The sequence below is a fragment of the Malus domestica genome, chromosome 13 (genome assembly GCF_042453785.1).
Source record: "Malus domestica chromosome 13, GDT2T_hap1".
Taxonomy (NCBI): Eukaryota; Viridiplantae; Streptophyta; class Magnoliopsida; order Rosales; family Rosaceae; genus Malus; species Malus domestica.
Window position 1 is genome coordinate 31,178,541 of NC_091673.1, and position 21,798 is coordinate 31,200,338.

General features: G+C 37.3%; 1 protein-coding gene across 2 annotated transcripts; it reads right to left on the bottom strand.

The window, feature by feature from the left end:
* Positions 1-16,145: 16,145 nt before the first annotated feature.
* On the bottom strand, positions 16,146-18,781 carry LOC103407896 (vesicle transport protein GOT1-like). 2 transcript variants are annotated; one of them, XM_070810849.1, is made up of 9 exons: positions 18,648-18,781; positions 18,449-18,493; positions 18,238-18,284; positions 18,084-18,129; positions 17,696-17,787; positions 17,491-17,571; positions 17,298-17,395; positions 17,128-17,209; positions 16,146-16,388 (listed from the first exon to the last, which is right to left on the bottom strand). In XM_070810849.1, exons 5-9 carry the CDS (start codon positions 17,735-17,737, stop codon positions 16,350-16,352), a joined length of 342 nt encoding a protein of 113 aa, XP_070666950.1. In that variant the 5' UTR covers positions 17,738-17,787; positions 18,084-18,129; positions 18,238-18,284; positions 18,449-18,493; positions 18,648-18,781; the 3' UTR covers positions 16,146-16,349. The 2 variants fall into 2 exon arrangements, with proteins under 2 accessions (XP_070666950.1, XP_070666949.1); XM_070810848.1 differs by lacking the exon at positions 18,084-18,129.
* Between the last annotated feature and the right edge of the window lie 3,017 nt (positions 18,782-21,798).

Below are 21,798 nucleotides of genomic sequence, written 5' to 3' on the forward strand. Positions count from 1 at the left end.
AACCCAATTCTCTAATTCACCCAAGAATCAAAATACACACACACACACACACACATATATATATATATATATATATAGGGTACCCAAACAATCTTAGACCAAACAGTAGATACCCGCAGTTTGCTCTGTGTCGCGCTTGTGCAAATCAAAGTGTACATGTATTAATTAACATATTGCTGCTTCAAATTGTCTAGGCTGAGTGATGTTGGATTTCTGTGGACATCCGGAAGTATTGACAAGTGATCCTGATGTAATTGCAGCATTGAGGTATTAATATTGTGTCTATACCACTTTTATTTATCCAAGCATCCATCCTTTAATTGAAGTGAAACCTTATCTTAAGTTTTCTCTAATGGTTCTTCCAATTGCACAGGAAACTTTGGGTTCCAGCCTTGTTCTCATGGTGATTTCCTAGGCGCAATTCTTGGTACGGGATTGCTGGGGAGAAGCTTGGAGATATTATCTCGCAGGATCATTTGTATTCTTTGATTAAGGGTTTAGCTTTTGGTCAAATGTTCCAAGGAGGGAGGTCATTAGGTTTTATATGTAAACTATGATAAGAATTTCCACTTCTATAAAAGCAAAGCTAAAATAAATAAACGCGTCAATCTTTGCCTCAACTTTACTTCATATGGAATTTCAATGTCAGGATTTGGATGTCTGTACCCTGTATTTATACGTGGATGTGATAATGGCTCGGTTGAAGAAGTACAAAATTTGACATAAGACTTCAAACTACCACATCAACCATCAATTGTAATTTGACTCTTATAAGTTGACATTTCTTTTAGAGATTGTCTTAAGTACTTATTAACATGATACAATATCATTTCACTTGTTATATATTCAAGAAAACTGCAGGGTGATTACATGCAGCTCATAAACCTTTTACTACAATCTAACCCATTTCAACGGACAAGAAGAAACACACATTTGGTTTTCTTTATGTGATTTCAAATTTTAAACTTTGTCTCTTTTTCATGGATGTTATCTTAAACAATGTCCGGGTCTGTTATTTTTCAAGCAATCCTGAGTTTTAATGTCATCTGCAATCCTTGGAGACCATTGGATAACCATTTCGTTTCGGAGAGTGATTGATTTTCACACTCCCTATTTTACCTCTTTGCATTCCTCTGTTTAGAACCCTAATTCTTTTTGTTTAATAACAATCCATCATTAAAAGAAAATAATCATCCATCATTTCTTTTATAAGATTGTGTGGAATTTTATGGCTTGACTCGGGAGGAGCTCCACTTGCTTTCTATGGCTTGTTGGGTAGTTGGAATGCAAGAAATCAATCGTAAGAGGAAATCTCTCTTTAACGTATTGAAGGGTTTCGAAAACAACTTTTTAATCTTTAGTTGTGTTTAGGGATGGGCAACGGTTATGGCGGACAGGTAACCATAGTTATTTACCCATAACCGTTTAAGTCCATACCCGCATAACCATTTTCTTGTTGGTGGGAAAAGTGCCTCAGCCTTCTACAAATTTTTTTTGCATAAACGGTTATACATATACCTATAACCGTTTAATTGTTATGTTTAGTTGTGTACTTGTGTTTAGTTGTTTTCATGTGCGGTCCCTTCTTATGAGTCATGACCTACTGAGGTCTTCGCCTTTTGGTTTCTTCCATGCCGTGCAATGAAATTAAAAAGTAATAACAACCACACACTAAAAACAAACATGCATATATAGCTGCATTACTTTGGTTGCTCACACACACACACACACACAAATACACACACACACACACACACATATAATCTGTTATTGTAAGCAATATTTAAGTTAAAAAATGGCTAATGGCTTCCTCCTCGTCTTCTTATTCTTTCGCATTATATCTATAACAAATATTCATGAATGCATGCAACCAAACTGAATGAACATCTCTCCTGGCCTTCGTCCTCACTCTATCTTCTCCTCCTGTGAATTGGAGTGCTTATGTTGATTGTTATCGTTGGAATGGCATCACTTGTAATCAGGAGTCACCCATTTGATCTTATCCTCCAAATGGCACAAAGGAGGTATGTTTGTCTCATCACTTGGAAATCTCACACATCTCACCTACTTGAACTTTTCCCACAATTCACTTTATGGCACACTTGAAACTAAATTCCTTCTCATTCTTGAATCATCTCAAGACACTTGATTTATGCTAAACTTTCTTTCTGAAAAGACGTTTTCTATACCACCCAAAAATATTTATACATTAGATTTGTCAAGCTATCACTTCCGTGGTATAATTCCATCTTCTTTCTTCCAACAACCTTGGAATTCGACTAGTTTCAATGTCAGCAACAACACCTTCTCTGGGCATATCCAGTCATATATTTGTCTCTTGTCGTCTCCTTCCATAAGATTATTAGATTTTTCCTCCAATGAATTTAGTGGCAACATTTCTCGTGGGTTCATAGGGTGTTCCAAACTACAGATTCTTCGTGCCAGTCACAATAATTTGTCAGGATCACTTCCAGAAGATATCTATAACGTTACCAAACTTTTGAAACTCGCATTACCTCTCAATTCACTAAATGGAGCCATTAGTGAAAGAATTGCCAACCTCACCAATCTCACAATCATAGACCTCTACTTTAATCATTTGAGTGGCGGGATCCCTCTCAATTTCGGGAAGCTCTCCAAGTTGAAATTCTTGAATCTTGATTTCAACAACCTACAAGGTAATTTATCCCCATCTTTGATGAATTGCACAAACCTCATAGAACTACATTTGGGATTCACCTACTTGGAAAGAGACCACACCACCCCTAATTTCTCCAAACTCAGCCACCTTAATAAACTTGACCTAATTGGGATAACTTCACTGTATCGTGCCGATAAGCCTTTACTCATGCAGATCCCTAAAAGCAATTTGGTTGGGTCATAATCCTTATCTAGAAGGACAAATACAACCTAAGATTCTTTCATTGAATTCTTTATCCTTCCTGTCACTTGGTAATGTATGGTTGACCAATGTCATAGGGGCAATGAAGATATTAATGGGTTGCAAAAGTCTTCTCACACTCTGTTGGTAGTTTGTTTGTGAAGGATGATTTTGTGAAAAACATGTTCATTTGAATAACATCTATAACATGCATTTAACAATTAAAAGGCGGAATCATGCTTGCATGCATTCAAAAACAAAACATTAACCATGAAATTCAAAGCCTAGTAGATTGGTGAACCAAGACTCAACTCAAATCAAAGTGAGTTGAGAAATTTATACCTTTGTAGATTGATCTTTGCATAAGCAAAGGCTAATCACCCAAAGAGAGGGCCTTCATTCCTTGTTTCTTAGATCCATGGTTTTGGATGGAAGAATATGGTTCTCCAAGTTCCCAAAATTGAGAACCTCTAAGTGTCCACACCAAGGTTAGATTTAAGTAGAAATGAGTGACCTTGGAGGAGTGGGATTGCTAGCTACACCCTCCAAGGAGGCCAGCCTCTTTAGAGAGAAAGGAGAGCTTTGTGTTCTCTCCAATTTCCTAAAAGAAACCCTTAATGAATTTTAGGCTATAAAGTTCTTTATATAGTCACTTCTTTAAATGACCTAAAGAACCAAAAACCTAATTCAACACACATGGCCGGCCACATAAGGGATTTGGGCTTTTGGGCCTTTGTGAATCTTTATTCATTAAATTGTCATACAACTTAAGTCAATGGGCTTGACGTTCGAAGCCCATTGGGCCTTAAGGTCCAAAACTATCCCGAGGTCTTTAACGAACTTATTCGTTTGATTAATTAACATATTAATTAATCCTTGCCATAAATAATTAAACCATTTAATTATTCTTACTCATCTCCATTGTTTCTTCAATCCCACCTTACACGGTGTACGATCCATTAAGTTCCTTTTAGCGAGGCAGTGGGCGATTAAAACTCTTTCAAATCGATTGTGAATTGAAACTTACTTTCAATTCTCCCTTTAGTGATTATACACGTTTAGGGTTTCCACAAACCAAGAGTGACACCTAGCAGCATATCATGGTTACCCAAGCTAATCAGAAGAGGTAGAGAACCTATTCAGTTTAGGATTACAAATGCAATACGGTCTTTCTCTAATAAAATACTCTTGACCACATTGTTTGGTTTGATAGTTTATTCATGTCTACTATCCAATGTGATTTGTGTGCTTATATGATTACCTTGAATGTGATTTGGAACGACTTTCCTAAATCTCATTCATACTCTGGCCAGAGATTCTAAATCATATCATAGAGTATTCTCCCCCAAAACGATTTGAAGGTTAGAGATCCCTTGTTGCGCATTCACTTGCCTCCATAGCTAAGTGGCTTAACCCCAACTATGCCATGGACACCCTCCTGATGGAGTGACTTTGACATAATCAAAGATCAAGGACTTAACCACAAGACAACTATGATGCCTCAGGTCAAAGGACTACTTTGCATTATCCCAACCATGAGTTCTCATGTGACATGAATATGAGAACTCTTCGTTGATCGTGTTCAGTGAACTCATTCTCTATTGAGCACCTACGTACTTGTCTTGATGTCACACACACCAATGACCCGAGACTAGTCACTCTCCCTGAGAGAAGACACAGCACGTACTGATCTTAATGGACTGTCAATGCCCAATTGGCAATCCTATGATCAGGAACGTTTAGGATGTGTCTACGAAAGAATGGTCTCATGAATCTAACTTCTTTAGATCGCATTCTCCCAATCACATATTCCTTGGACTTATCGTTTAAGCATATAACATTTATATGAGACGGCTCAAACAATAATCTTTGCCCTTGATATTAAACTAGATTAGTTTAACATGTGAAATGTCCGTAAAGTATCATCATATGATTGGTTTTAGGGCACATTTCCAACAGTTTGACCACGAGGCAATGCCAACAGATGATGACATGGTTGATTTTCACAGATTCCAAATTCTTCATTTGTTGAGTTTGGAAGTCTATGGGCTCATTGGTCAGATACTTGGATGGTTTTCAAACCTAAAGAATCTAGAAATGTTGGATCTGGGTGGTAATCAAATCACAGGGTCAATTCCAAGTTGGTTGGGGACTCCATCCAAAACTTTGTTATGTGGATCTGGCAGAGAATCAGATTTTAGGTGAAATTCCAAAACAACTTTGTAGGTTACCAACGTTAATAGGGAATGCATCTCGAATGGAAAATTATGAATTTGAACTGTAAGGGAAAATCAACATTTATGTTGCTCAGAATGTCTTACATTCTAAGAATATTAAATCTAGCTATCAATAATATTAATGGTAGTATACCTACTGAGATTGGCCAATTGCAACTTCTTAGTGCATTGTATCTTAATGGCAACAACTTCTCCAACGAGATTCAAAACTTGAAACCTCAAATACAACCATTTCCCATACAATCAAATCTAATGGTCTCCACAGCCGAAATCGATAAACAATACACCCAGAAATATGGGTTTGCTAGGGTAAGGCCAAAGTGGGTTAAAGCATCAGCCACAAAGCTTGCTTCCTTGAAGATATGGTTCCACCTTATGCAATGAAATTAAGAGCCCAACAATATACCTTTATAGTGGAATATGAAGTTATTGGTTTAAAATATGGCTTGATTTTACCATAACGATTCAACTGCAATGTATTGAGGTTGAAGGAAATTTGTATATTTATCGAGAATAGTATTTTTTTACCTGGTCCCAACTTGGGGACAATGTGACAACCTGTCCTAATTTTACGTTTTTATTTGTTTTAAAAGCGTGAATTGGCGAAAATGCCCCTAGAAGTAAGAACTTTGACTTCCGTTGACCATTGTCTAGAGAAACGTATGACTTAGTCTTTTGGAATATTTGTGTATTACTCTTTGGTACGAATGCATAGGCGAGAATCAATCAATCAGCCAATTAGGAGAGGAGAGAGGGAAACTCTCAGCTTCCCTTCCCGTGCCCTTCCAAACTCAGAAACCCGGTTTCGACCCGGGGGTGGTTTCTAGCGGTCCTCCGCCATTTTTCAGGTGATTCTCACCCATCCATGAACTGTAATCTCTTCCACAACCTCCCCTCAACCATCTCCACCCATATTTGAAGGGTTTTACGTCTTATTTCATGTAGAACTCCACCGGAGCACCGGTGGTGCTCGACGGCGATTCCTCCATTCCGACGAGTTTCACCACCCACTACCACCCTTAATCAACTCCCCATGAACCAAGGAACAAGACCCAACCAGTTGTAAGGGCGTTGGAACACCGAGGGAGGAGAATCGAAGCTCACCTATTCTAGGGTTACCGAAGGATTGAAGGGGAATTGAGGTGTTTTCCGGTGAAATTGGCCTTGGCCACATGTATGAAAGTTGTTCCCCTATTTGAGATCTTCATTTCTGTGAAATTTGAGAATTTTTAGAAATAATTGAATTTTCCGACGAGTCAAGGCGGCCGACCGCCATGTACGACGGTGCGTGGGCCGAGGCATCCCCTAACCTTCCTAGACTAAATGTGATTCTCTATTTCCATATTTGAAGTCCAATTGTCGAATTTCCGTCATTTGAACCTAGTTCCATTAAGGTCCGTCACTTGACCATGTTATGAATCGATGATCCGACCGTTGGATCATCACCAAAATTTAATACATTGTAGTACATAATATTTGAGGACAATAGGAACTTACAGATTGTGAATCCAACAAACGGATCTTCCTGAATTGGATTTGTAAGTTCGTAAAATAAAATGTAGGCCGTCACTTAATTTTGGCAATTGGCGGAGATCTGACCATTGGATCGTGGTAGGGTTTTAGTATATTATTCTAGAAGCATAATGTGGATCTTTGGAAGTTACGGATTGGAAATCCGAGGTGCGCATCTTCCGAATTGAGTTATGTAGGTTTATGGACCCTACCGTCGACCTTTGATCGACCATTGGCTTTTGGTCAACAAGTTACAAATCATTCTAGAACATCCTTGGGGATATGTTTTATGTAAGTTATGTGTTCTATCGATAAGAACTCTGAGATGTGATTTGATAATTGTTACAGGCGACGATGGTTCATGATGTCTTGATATTCGTGCTAAGAAGTCGTAGCGCGGATCTCCGGTGAGTGGGTCTTTTCCTTTTTATTGTGTATATATATATAGATATATATATATATATATCTAGATATAGATATATATATATATCTAGATATATCTAGATATATCTATATCTAGATATATCTATAGATATATATAGATATAGATATATCTAGATATATCTAGATATATATCTATATCTATATATATATGATTGATAATTCCACACGTGCTTTTAAATTGATTTTTGCATTTTATGCCATGTCATATATATTTATGTCCTAAAATACTATGATATGGTTGAGTTTTAGATTGCATCATGGCATATCCATATGCATATTACCTACATACAATTACTGTGAATGCTTTGAAGTGCTAAGGTGAACGAGGGACATGCAGGTAAGTTCAGGTGAGTTTATTGTGTTATTTGAAATGATTGAGTTATGGCATGACTAGATTTGTGTTATAGGCAACTCCGACATTCGTATAGGTTGCAATAATAGGCAACTTCGGCACTGTCGTACAGGTTGCAATAGGCAACTCCAACACTGTTGTACAGGTTGCCTATAAGTCGTACAGGTTGTATTAGGCAACTCCGACTCATGAGTTATCATAGATTGGCTATGAGTCGTGCAAGTCGTACAAGTTGCATTAGGCAACTACGAGCCATGTGTTATCATAGATTGGTCTATAAGTCGTACAGGTTGCATTAGGTAACTCCGACTCATGTGTTATCATAGATTGTTTTATGAGTCGTACAGGTTGCATTAGGCATCTGACTCATGTGTTATCATAGATTGGTTTATAAGTCGTACATGTTGCATTAGGCAAGTCCGACTCGTGTGGCAGCATAGAGTCATGAGCACCTGGTTTTATTATGCTGCTGCTGATATGTAATGATTTGGAATATTTACGGATTTACTATGATTTACATTTGATTTCATACTTATATGTGGTATGATGTTCTGGAAACTATACAGGTTTTACAGCGAGGGGTTATAATGTTTTAAAAGGTCTTTATTAAAACTTTATTTTCAGGCCCACTCACCCTTATTTTGTTTTCACCCGTCCAGGTTTTAATAGCTGAGCTTTCTTATCGACGAGGATTCATGGCAAATCTTGGTATTGGAGATTACCTTCGATGGTATGATTCTCAATCCACTCTACTGTACTTTACTTATGCTCTGACATCAAGTGTGATATGGGTTCATTTTCGCTCCCAGTGCACTCTCGTATTTAGGCACTTTTAGGCTTAAATTTATTCACATATTCCACATCACTACACTTTATAGCTTCATCACTTTCCAGGTGTCTGTCAGCACAACTCGATTCGGAGTCGTAGTAGACAATTCGGGTTGGGATGTGTTAGTTTGGTATCAGAGCATAAGTTAGGCAGTATTGCGTTCATCACACGCGTGATGTAAGCATTCTTGGTTTTTGAACCTAAGTATCGAATCTTGCCACCTCGTCAAATACAACAAAATGTGTTAGCTTATTCCTAAGTTTTGGGCAATTTTGTCGACTTGTCGACATTTTAGAAGATCTCTTTGACGAGCGTTTTGAACTTAAAGCGAAGAAATTCCTTGCCAAGGAAAGATGTAAATTTGAGGCAAGTTGTTGGCCCTAAAGCAGGGTTAATGTATCCATAACTGTGTATCACCAGAGACTTTACCAACCAATTCCATCACTATTATCCAGCCATCAGTACTAAACCTTTCGAGAAATAGTTTTGATTCCTTGGCAGTATCCGTTAGAATACCACCTATTATAATTCCTACGAAGTCTATTTTCGTCAAAATTTCTAGAAATGTCTCTAGTGACAATGTGGTGTACTCGACGAAAGAACATCTTAGGATAATCACTTTTGGTCCCGGATTGCACTAATCTTTCCAAACGCACTAGTGATCATTCCGGATCTTTAGGAGGAAGATCGACTTCCGTTTAAGTCCGTTCTAAAGTAGATTACTAGAAAATTTTATTTTTCTGACTTTAGATCACTCAAACCAACACTAGTTTCTAAATTTCTTTTGGTGTTGTACTCGTCATTTCGATGAGCATAGGCACAGGTGTATAAGTTGTTATTAATTCATTTAGTAGAAATCCCCGAAGTAGTAAGTATTTTCCCTAGAATTAATGTAACCACCTCACATGACCAATTCCTTACCACTCATATGAACTAATCACCTAAGTGGGCTCTAATCTGTGATTAATCTATTGTGGCGCTACTAATTGACGATATTGTCCGATATCCAGAAACTGTCAACTAGTATTCAGGCAATATGATTTCTGATACCGGACACATGCTAGTATTTGGAAGTGATACCTCTATGCCAGAATACTGGTTCACAATTTTAGGGTAATGAACGATGTCAAAATCTCTTAAATTCGTTAATTAGCGGCGCGACTAATTGGTCGATTAACAATGACTACTTGAGTCGAAGAAAATAAACCATGGAAACTTAGGAGCCAACCTTTTATTAAGACAGTAAACTCATAGTTATGTTAACCATATTACCTATTTAGGTAATCAAAACTTCTTCGCCTAGCCACCATTCGATCACTTCCACAGATAGACATTAGCGTTGAAAGACGATAGGATATCTTTCTGTTGGAGTGATTTGAGTGTCGAGAAAACTGTGAAGACCTTTTTGTTCGTGTAGTAGAGTTGGTTAGAAGCATAGCACGTTTTGAGGATGTTTACCTCTAGCGTCAATTCTCAAAATTTTTACTTGGGATGCTACCAAGTGAGAGAAGTAGAATACACCGTTGATCCACCTTGTTAACATCACATTTATTCTCCCTATTTCTTATCAAACAACTCCTATATCAGTTTTCCTTATGACTTTTCGAACAACTCCTACTTCATTGAAAGAACTTAGTTATTCAACACTTTATCTTGGAAATCTCAAACCTATCTGCGAAGGTGAAAGACTGAGCTTCAGGATCGTACCTAGATTTTAGTAACTTCCTCGAATGACAATTAAAAACTGTTATCCCCTACTTTGAGTTGATGGTTTATTCGACCAACCTTTGTAACTCGAGTTTTCTTTTGTAGTTTGACGAATTCATAATAGTCTTGTAGACGACCATCTCACATATTCTACTAATGAGATTAAATTCTCCAATCATCAACAGTCAACTTCATATCAAATTCCTCAAATATTACCTTCGTGTAAATTGGTACTTCTCCTGGGAGATGTGATCTTCGTAAATGATATTCTTTTCTTTTCCCAAAAAGATTATAGCAGAAGAAAGTGGAAATTCTCACAAAGTATTGTGAATTTCAAGATATCTTTGGTCTTGTCGAACTTAATGACAAATTGTTATTGATTTTGTTTTTTTTTTACTGTAGTGTTTTGCTTCACTTATCGACCAAGGAAAATTAGTTTGGTTTGGGATGTTAATTATGAATAAAGTTTCTGACAATGAACTGTTGTCTCACCTTACCTTTTCTTTACATCTTTCGATGACATTGATTATTTGGAAATCCATGATAACGTGTTCTCTAGATGTTTTAACTGTACTGAGTCAGCATGATGAAGAATTGCTTATACTTTCCAACGGTTAAAACCGTTTTAAATGAACCATCCTATACATGACTAGAGTCAAGTGTTATTATCTTCATTTGAAACATCGGATGACACTTCTCGGTGAGAACGTGTCTAGAACCTTTACCAACCTTAGATTTCTCAAATACATCTTCATTTGAGATAAGCTAAGATTTTTGATAGTGATGATGGAAGAACTAAATCAACTTCTATAATTGCACTATCGTGTATTATCCCGATCGTGCAAATGTATTACTATTTAATGCAGCAAAAGGCAAATGTATACTTGAACACTTTCGGCCTGTCCCATCCCGCCTCAGTTGGAGTTCACAAGTATTGTTTTGATGTTACTTGCGATATATCAAGAAATGGTTTGCATAGTCATAATCACTTCTTGTATATGAAGGGAGTTGGGAAATATCATCATACACTTTCGGTACGAGGTATCTTGTAAATGTGGTGATGATGATGATGATGTTTCAATGTTTATAGATCGACTTGACAAGTCAACCCATTTTTTTTTTCATTGGTCCAGAGGGACTACATTTTTGACCACTTGGTAAAATTCCTCATTCCTGAAATTCTTAGATTTCTCGGGCATTTAGACTAGTGTCTATTCTAATCAGGATTCCGTATTCATCTCTTTGTGTTGGAAGGTATTGTAGTCAATTTTGGATCCATGTCTACCCTACTACACTTTGTATTATTTTTGAAACAAGCAAATCGTTTAAAGGAGTTGCTAGGACATTGACATTTAGTCGTGAACATTAATTTCTTAATCACCCAACAAATACTCTACTAAACGAATCTTAATCGTTGATGATTGAATGTTCCAGAAGCTACCGTTGTAGCTAGATGTCATGTATTAATTTCAATTACCTTGTATTCTAGATTTGTTGGACTTGTTTGACCTTCAAACTCTTGATTGTTCTTATTGGTGTAGTTTTCAATATGAACCTGCTCACTATGGTGTCATGAATTGCATTGTTGGGTTATGTGGTGTGTATGTTGTAAAAAATAGTTATCTTTATTTTAGTTGGTAGTAACTACGGTTACAATTTTTGGTTTTGAGTATGACATTGTTGAGGTGTACTGTGAAAATTTTATCCATAGCACATGATTGACAGAAAAATATTGTGAACAGGTAGTTGAACGATCGAGATTATAATGTAGCAAATTGGGTGTTATATGTGTTGTCGCTTGGGAAGGCAGTACGTGAGCGCGATTGAGGCACTAATTGGATGATTTATGCGTATTTTCCCAATGGGGGGAATGATGGTAATACTGCACCCTCAGGAATTTGTTACTTACTTATCAGAACAATAGTGAGTTGTTGGTATTACGGGCTATGGACCGTAACATTGAAACCTTAATTGTTGAACTTGTTAAGCAAGTGGACATCTAGGTCCATCTACGTTTAGTTAATTAATTATTGTTTGGGCTTAACCCAAAGATAGCACACACTCATCTTCGAGGCACATGACGCCTTTGGGTGTGTAGGTGAAGTTTTCTATTTTCAGTGTTGTTTTCAGTACAACCATTTTAACTTCACTTTATTATATACGTACTTCAACATTACATTGTTATACAACTATTTTTCTACTTTATGTTTTATAAAGGACTGTTTATTTTAGTATTGTACTAAAGGAGAAGGAAAGTTTGAGTTTGGAAGCATGAAAGAGGAATCACTGAACTTTGATCGCGACGGAATGGCATTCTCTTTTATGCAACCACTCTAACTTGATATCTTCTTTACATAACTGTTTTTCTTCTATCTTTTCACTACGTTTGTTTAGCAAATGATTTTAAATTTCGGGGACGAAATTTTTTTAAAGTGGGTAAATTGTGACAACACGTCCCTAATTTTACGTTTTTATTTATTTTAAAAGTGTGAATTGGCGAAAATGTCCCTAGAGGCAAGAACTTTGACTTCCGTTGACCATTGTCTAGAGAAATGTATAACTTAGTCTTTTGGCATATTTGTGTACTACTCGTTGGTACAAACGCATAAGCGTAAGCCGTTTGCGAGTCCGGATTATAACGGTATAGTTACGGACGTTTGAAATTGGTTACTTACATTTTAGATTATTAAATTATTTGAACTCCCACCTTGTGGGAAAGAAGCCAATCAGCTTCAAGGAGAGAAAATAAGGACCAATAAGCCAATTAAGAGAGGAGAGAGGGAAACTCTAAGCTTCCCTTCCTGTGGCCTTTCAAACATAGAAACCCGGTTTTGACCCGGGGTGGTTTCTGGCGGTTCACCGCCATTTTTCAGGCGATTCTCAACCATCCATGAACTGCAATCTCTTCCATAACCTCCCCTCTACCATCTCCACCCATATTTGAAGGGTTTTAGGTCCTATTTCGTGTAGAACTCCACCGGAGAACCGGTGGTGCTCGACGGCGATTCCTCCATTCCAACGAGTTTCACCACCCACTACCACCCTTAATCAACTCCCCATGGACCCAGGAACAAGACCCAACAAGTTGTAGGGGCGTTGGAACACCGAGGGAGGAGAATCAAAGCTCACCCATTCTAGGGTTTCTAATCGATTGAAAGGGATTTGAGGTGTGTTCCGACAGAATTGGTCTTGGCCACAGGTATGAAAGTTGTTCCTCTCTTTAAGATCTTCATTTCTGTGAATTTTCGGCGAGTTGAGGCGGCCGACTGCTGTGTACAGCGGCCCGTGGCGGCGGTGCGTGGGCCAAGGCATCCCCAGACCTTTGTAGACTAAATTTGATTCTCTAATTTCGTATGTGAAGTCCGATTGACGAATTTCCATCATTTGAACCTAGTTCCATTAAGGTCCATCACTTGACAATTTTATGAAACAATGATTCGGCTGTTGGATTGTCACCAAACTTCAATACGTTATAGTATGTAATATTTGAACACCATAGGAAGTTACAGGTTGGGAATCCGATGTATGGATCTTCCTAAATTGGATTTGTAAGTTCGTAAAATAAAACGTGGGCCGTCACTTAATTTTGGCAATGGGTGGAGATCCGACCGTCAGATCGTGGTAGGATTTTAGTATGTTATTCTAGAAGCATAATGTGGATTCTAGAAGTTACGGATTGGAAATCCGAGGTGTGGATTTTCCGGATTGAGTTATGTAGGGTGATGGACCCTATCATCGACCTTTGATCGACAGTTGACTGTTGGTCAATGAATTACAAATCATTCTAGAACATCCTTGGGGATATGTTTTATGTAAGTTATGTGTTCTATCAATAAGAACTCTGAGACGTGATTTGATAATTGTTACAGGCGACGATGGTTCGTGATGTCTCGATATTCGTGCTAGGGAGTCGTAACGTGGACCTCAGGTGAGTGGGTCTTTTCCTTTTTATCGTATATTTATGATTGATAATTCCACACGTGCTTTTAAATTGATTTATGCATTTTATGCCATGACATATATATTTATATTCTAAAATACTATGATATGGTTGAGTTTTAGATTGCATCATGGCATATCCATATGCATATTACCTACATACAATTACTGTGAATGCTTTGAAGTGCTAAGGTGAACGTGGGACATGCAGGTAAGTTCAGGTGAGTTTGTTGTGTTATTTGAAATGATTGAGTTATGGCATGACTAGATTTGTGTTATAGGCAACTCTAACATTGTCGTACAAGTTGCAATAATAGGCAACTCCGGCACTATCGTACAGGTTGCAATAGGCAACTCCGACACTGTCATATAGGTTGCCTATGAGTCGTATAGGTTTTACATTTGATTTCATACTTATATGTGGTATGATTTTCTGGAAACTATATAGGTTTTACAGCGAGGGGTTATAACGTTTTAAAAGGTCTTTATTAAGACTTCATTTTCAGGCCCACTCACCCTTGTTTTGTTTTCATCCATCCAGGTTTTAATAGTTGGGCTTTCTTATCGACGAGGATTCGTGGCAAATCTTGGTATTGGAGATTACCTTCGATGGTATGATTCTTAATCCACTCTACTGTACTTTACTTATGCTCTGACGTCACATGTGAAATGTGTTCATTTTTCGCTCATAGCGCACTCTCGTATTTAGGCACTTTTAAGTTTTAATTTTTTCACATATTCCACATCACTACACTTTATGGCTTCGTCACCTTCCAGGTGTCGGCCGGCACAACTCGATTCGGAGTCCTAGTGGACAATCCGGATCGGGATGTGTCAGATAACATGCTAAATTAATCATTCATTGGCACTCCAAAATTCTCATTCTACACTCCAAACTTTCTATATTTAGAAAGAAAAATACAGTTGTGAGGAGTTTATAATGAGATTTTTGGAGTGCCAATAATACTTCCCTAAATTTATAAGATAATACATTATAAAAATTCATATAGGTCCCACATAATATATAAATTAATAATTTGTAGATACATAGTGTTTATGATTGGATTATAATACATAGTGCTTATGTTTTTAGTGTCATTTGGATTATCTTTGTCGTACTTGCACAATGCTTTTACCCATTTCATCGATCATTGTTGATTATTTCTTTGAGATGACAAGTCGTTGTTATATGTACGATGTATTGTGTTACTATGGCTTTTATTTATCTAAATAGAGATTTTGCTTGGTTAAATGTTCATAAAATGAAATAAGTTGTACTTTTGAACAATGTACAATCTATTTTTTGACTAAAATAATTAGATTTCCTTAGTCCCAAGGCTATATGGTAATAGATAAACTTGTTTCAATTGGTCATGACAAAAGTTTCACGTGTATTTGTTTTACTAATCTTCTTGTAACATGTTCTTTAAGGGTATGTTAGGGTGATGAATTTCCAAATTCCAAGGGATTTAGGTTTCATGAGGAAAAAATAAATCACAAAAAGTTAAATAGGAGGAAATAGAAATGCATCACATGATCATTACAAGGGAATGTAAAAAGGATTTGGAAGTGACACCTTCCAAGTCTTTGTAATGCTCGTGTAGATGTATTTGTAATCCCTCCCATATAACCTTTTGTGATCCATTTCTTCATCGTTTTGTCTAAGTTCCTTAAAATTTTAAAACTTTTATACGACTGTAGGAAGTTGGGGACCCTTCTTTGTAATTTTATTTCAGGTTTCAAGTATTACTTTTAATTTTTTTAATTTTTGACCTCTAGTTGGTCAAATTAGATTTGGTAGATATCGTTGATGTGACTTAATATTTTGTATGAACACACTTAGTGTTAATATGACGTTGATTTCGATACCAATATCGCCCTTCACGTGATTGGAGTCGTTTTGTATGTATCATGGACGGTACCCTTGTTATTTTTTTCTTTTTTGAATAAACGATATTATTTACACTAAAAGGGAGGAGGTGATTTTAGCTTCACAAAGAAATTAACAATAATGTAGTTCAAATTCACCTTTGGTAAAAGATTGGGTAAGCTTCATCCTATTTCAGTTATATGCAAAGAACATATACCACATCATCGTGAAGCCGTTCCAATGTAAGTTTTCAAATCAATGGCGATCTGGACAAGGGGAATATTTTACCCGCGAGCGAGCGTACAAGTCATCAAAGAAAAAAGAATTTTACACTCATCAATGGCAGCAAAAGAAGCAAACGAACAGAGTACAGATAAAGCTCATATGTAATTTTCTTTTTCACTTCCTTTTTTTGCCGTAAAAGATAAAAGGCCATTCACTGAGATCATTTCCTACAGTCACTTTGGAAACTGAATTAAAATAAAAAATAAAAAAATTATGCTGCGCCATCTAAAATGTATTTTACAAGAAATTACAGCCTCGCCTGTCCGCAGATTAGTGGCACTCTATTTCCTGGCTTACACAGGCACCCGTCGGCCACGATATCGGTCAAAGAGCTGCACATCATAGTAAGACGGGGTAAACACATAAACAAGTAATCTAAGTGCATTGAGAATAATACAGATAAAGTGCATATCCCGGCAAGAATAAATACTAATATACACGTATACTAATATACTAATATACTAATATACACGTATACTAATATACTAATATACACGTATAGTAAGAGCTATTATGAAAAATAATAGCCTATACAAGTTTCTAAGACAATACATAAACATCGAGAGCTGTTCGTTTCTCAGTCTAAGTAATATGATAATACTAACCTTAGGTATCAAAGTTCCCTCTATTTCTGAAAACCAATGTTCCTCACTTGGGTTTAAAATATATTCGCTATGACTGATGCCATAACAGTTATGATTACCAAAATTGCCAACAAAAATAAGCTGAGAATTGTCCACAAAATGAGAAATGGAGATAAGGTTAAAACAGAAGTCTTTTGTGCATTATTTATCAGTTACCACAAATAATCTCTTAGTACCTAACAATGTGCTCCTCATTTTTATATGTTTGTTTTCATGCTTAACAATAATCGACCAGGGTTCTAAGAACATACAAATGGCTTAAGACCAAATCCCATGACATATACATGTGTAAATCATGTTCTAAAAACAAATAACACACAGGGACTTCCAAAGTTTGACTGGAATGGCTTTCATGAATGTGCAATTCAAGTAGATAATGCATAAAATTAATCCACTATAAAGAACGATTAATAACAAATAAACATACTGATCTAACGTATGGTTGTTGAAACAGCCAGCCAAGAACCGGAATCTTCTGAAGAAAAACTGCCAGTGTTGGCCAGAAGCCGCTGCACAACATATTCCATCAGCAACATCATGCATGCAGAAATATATTATTAGTATGAAAAAGAGCACAGTAAAAAAAATCCTAGAGACCTGAAGAGTACGATGAACCCATATGCCTCCAAAATCATGCCAATAATAGGCCACCCTATGATCACAAAGAAGAAACCAATACCAAAAGAAATAGTTCCCTGTACAGTTAAAGAAAAACGTGGTTCAAAACAAAAGTTACAATACATGCATGGGCAAACACGCGCAAACGAGAGAAAGGTTAATCGTCATAAACCTTATAATTTTGACGTTTCATGAAGAATTGCATCGTGGGCTTAAATCCAATGGTTAAAGTCACCCCTGACAAGAAGAGGATCTGATTAAGTACCACAAACAAATGAGCAGTGTTAAAACGCAGATCAAGTAGAACAATAGCTAAAACAATAATAGGTAGAACCACACAGATAAGACGGTAACTTAGCATTATAAAAGACACTTACATTTCCCATTGCAAGCAATCCCTTGTCAAAGAAGAAGGCCATTCCCAGGCATGTGAAAAATATACCGAATCCAGTCAATCCGAGTCCAATCTCTGTTACAATTGCGCAAACACCAATTTAGATTGGAGATGATCTTAACTCACGTATCAGAGTCCTACGTTGTACTAAATTATTCTTACAGTTTTTAAAGAAATAATTATCAGTATTTACCAAAAACAAGCTGTTCACATCAACAAGATTACGTATAAACATATCAAACAAAGTAATTAAACGTACCCAAAAGTAGCAAGTTGTTCTCTAAACAAGATATATATATATATATATATATAGACACACACTGAAATTAGCAGCCTCTCCATAAGATAGGGTAAGGCTAGCTGACATTCACCTCTCCCAGACCCTGCGTAAAGCAGGAGCCTTGCACTGGGTACGACCTTTATATAGACAAACACACATATATATATATCAATATATTGACCAAACAGTGTAATCTAGAGCATCCAAATCGCTTGGAAAATTACGAAAAAGCAAAACTTACTCACTTTTTCGATCAGTCATCTCGAAGGAAACCATTTTCGCTGTAAATTCACTGCAAACAACAACACCGAAATTAGCAGCCAAACAAAAAAAAAAAAAAGAAATTAGCAGATCAAGTAAACGAATCGGATTGAAGCGAAATCGAAAGGTAACGGAAATTAGGGCTTCGATAGAGAATTTTAGGATCGCAGAAGAAACGGATGCGGCAACACTTACATTGAAAAAATAGAATGCAAACAAACACGACTTCACGACGAAGACCTGTAGAGGAGAAATTCCGATCAGTCAGAGCTCCGATTGGTTCCGGGAAAGAATGACAAGAAGCGAAACTCAAAATGGAGCCCTAATTCTTCATTTTCTATAATTTTCCTAGGGTTTTTCTCGGGAAACAAACAGAGTTTAAGACGAGTCTTACAGCAGCGAGAGAGAGAAACCGTGAGAGCGTGATGCAGACTGAGAAGGATGGAGCGGAAATGGTTCGTTGGAGACGGAGAGAGAGCGCGTGATGGTCACGTATATACTTGAAGGAAGGAAAGGAAGAGAGGTATTTTAGACATACAAGATATGGTGAACTAAAATGCGCGGGTGACAAAGTCAATGGGCCGTAATCCAGTTATGTTGTCAAGTCAAAAGGCCTTAATCCAGTTTTGTCGTCAAGTCAAAAGGCTTTAATCCAGTCTTGTTGTAAAGTCAAAAGACCTTAATACAGTTTTATTGGCTGATAGGAGCATATTTATGCGACTTAATTGGCTTGTTCTCATGCATTTACGTTATATTTCCTTAGTTATTTTAGTGTTTAAAGTCACTTTTGTGTGTTTTCAGATTCCAAGGACAAAGTAAGCAAGAAGTTGCATTTTGGAGCCTTTTGGAGCAAAATGGAGCTTGGAATGATTATCACATGCTCAGAGCACAAGGAATGGACGTAATTGAAGATTTGAAGAACGAAGGATTCCTAATTGAAGATGGATTCCTATTCACACAAGGATTCCTAGAAGAACAAGGATTCCTACTCCAAGAAGGATTCCTACTTGAAATAGGAAAGTTAAGTCAAGGTTTCCTACTTTGGTTTGACCTTTCCTAAATGTTCCTAAGTTTTATCAACTTTAAAGGCATCCTAGGCATTCTAGGACATCAAATACACATCTCTTGCACATTGTGAACCCTTGCCGCACCCCCTTGACATTTCCTCTTCCTTGCCGTGCAAGGGAGAGGGTTATTTCCTGATTCTATGCTTTAAAACACATTCCTAATGTGTTTTAGGACCTTGCCGCATGTCCCCTTGCCTTTTCCTCTAATTTTCTGATTGTGTTTCCTATTTCTAGAAGCCTTCGACTTAATTTCTGATTACCTAAATAACCTAGGGTTTTAATTCCTGAAATCCTTTAAATAAACTCCCTTTTTGCTTAACATGTGATAGATGTCAAAGGACAAGTACCATTGGTGCTAAGGACCAAATGCCGCAAACCCCTATCTTCAATGTTGAAATTTTTGATGTTTGGGGTATTGATTTCATGGGTCCTTTTCCTTCTTCATTTGGTTTCACTTATATTTTGCTTGCGGTTGATTATGTTTCCAAATGGGTAGAAGCAAAAGCTACCCGTACTAACGATTCTAGAGTGGTTTCAGATTTCATCAAGACTAACATTTTCTCTAGATTTGGGATGCTGCGGGTGTTCATAAGTGATGGAGGCTCACATTTCTGCAATCGGACCATTGAGGCACTCTTTAAGAAGTACAATGTCAAGCATAAGGTTTCAACACCTTATCACCCTCAAACAAGTGGCCAAGCCGAAGTTTCAAATCGCGAAATCAAGCAAATCTTGGAAAAGACTGTGGGGCCAAACCGGAAGGATTGGAGTATGCGTTTAGACGATGCATTGTGGGCGTACCGAACTGCCTACAAAACACCCCTAGGGATGTCTCCATTTCAGCTAGTCTATGCCATGTCACTTACCCATGGAACTCGAGCACAAGGCGCATTGGGCCGTGAAAACATTCAATTTGGACTTAGATGCTGCTGGAATTCATCGGAAGCTCCAATTGAATGAGCTTGAGGAGCTAAGGAATGAAGCATATGAGAATGCCCGAATTTACAAGGAGAAAACAAAGGCGTTTCATGACAAGATGATTAGGGGCAAAACCTTCACCATTGGGCAGAAAGTGTTGCTTTTCAATTCCCGTTTACGTTTATTCCCTGGTAAGTTACGTTCTAAGTGGATTGGACCTTTTGTTGTTACTAATGTTTTTCCACATGGTGCAGTTCAAGTCCAAAGCTTGAGGAATGGTCAAGAATTCAAGGTAAACGGACATCGATTGAAGCCATATTATGAGAGTGTCGTGGGGCAGGTTGTGGAGGAGATCCCATTCCATGCCGTGGGCTCCAATGAGAGATGAATGAGTTCTTTGTCCGGCTGCAAGACGTTAAAGAAAGCGCTACTTGGGAGGCAACCCATGCATTCAACAAAGGAAGACTTAGGAATCACTCCAATTCTAGATTTGCGTTCCTAAAACCCTTCTCTTTGTTGATTCTTTCTAATCTGCCAGTTTAGTTGATTAAGTTGCTGTTTGTGTGTTTAATTTTATTCGCTGTGATTTTATGCTTGAAACATTGAGGACAATGTTTGATTTAAGTGTGGGGGGGAGGTAACTAAGTGTTTTTGATGCAAATTCGTGGGATTTTATCACCCATTACTTATAGACTTGTTCCTTGCTGTTTTTAAGTGTTTTTAAGCAGTTTTGGTGTGTTTTAGTGTGTGTTGACATAAAACTCCGAAAATCACATAAAAATTTGAAAAAAGTGTTTTGAAAAGCCTAAAAAGAGTGTTTTGAGTCGTTTTTGTGTGTTTGTGTCTAGGGTACCTTCCAACACAATGATGAGGATTCGGTTTGTAATTGCATGGCTGTTAAAAAGAGTTATTAACATGGATGAAAGTTTGAATTACTCTTTGATTATGCTTGGTTGTGGTTATAGCTTATGAACTCACATGCAATCACAAAGGATAAAAATTAGTTTTTGTAACATACTTGAAGGAAGGAACTCAAACAAACGCTACAACCTTTTCTTTTATCATTTCTGAAAATGGCTAGCCCATCTAACATTTGCATAGATTTGAGTCTCATGAGTGATACAGATGAGCCGTGTCAAGATAATATATGGCACCCGTCCTTCTTATCTTCTAATGGCCCTTTTACAGTTGGAGACTCTGTGATGAGGGATGAAATAACTGTTGGAAATATGCCCTGAAAGTCAATCTTTGGAAGAAACCTTTCAGGACAATGAATGGATGTATAGATGATTCTTGTACATCAAATGGCATAGATACTAATTAGGACTATCTCAACACACAATATATGTCCCAAATAGTGAATCCATGGACTATGGATTGATGGAAGAAGTAATCTAATGATGTTAGACTACAGAGACCTTCTTCACATAACCATCATGTCCAAAAGGTTCTTGGTCATAGGATTGTCGGAGGGATACTGACAATGCATAGACCGGTACATACTATATCCGCTTCAATTGGAAGGATGGAAAGTCTCGTCCCATTCGTGTAGTGACACTA

Excerpts from the sequence above, each read along its gene's own strand:
- LOC103407896 (XM_070810848.1), bottom strand. The coding sequence starts at position 18,268 with ATGGTTTCCTTCGAGATGACTGATCGAAAAA. Across the intron at positions 17,788-18,237 it reads CGAGATGACTGATCGAAAAA|AGATTGGACTCGGATTGACT; the intron begins GTGAGTAAGTTT and ends CAATTGTAACAG. Across the intron at positions 17,396-17,490 it reads TGAAACGTCAAAATTATAAG|GGAACTATTTCTTTTGGTAT; the intron begins GTTTATGACGAT and ends TTAACTGTACAG.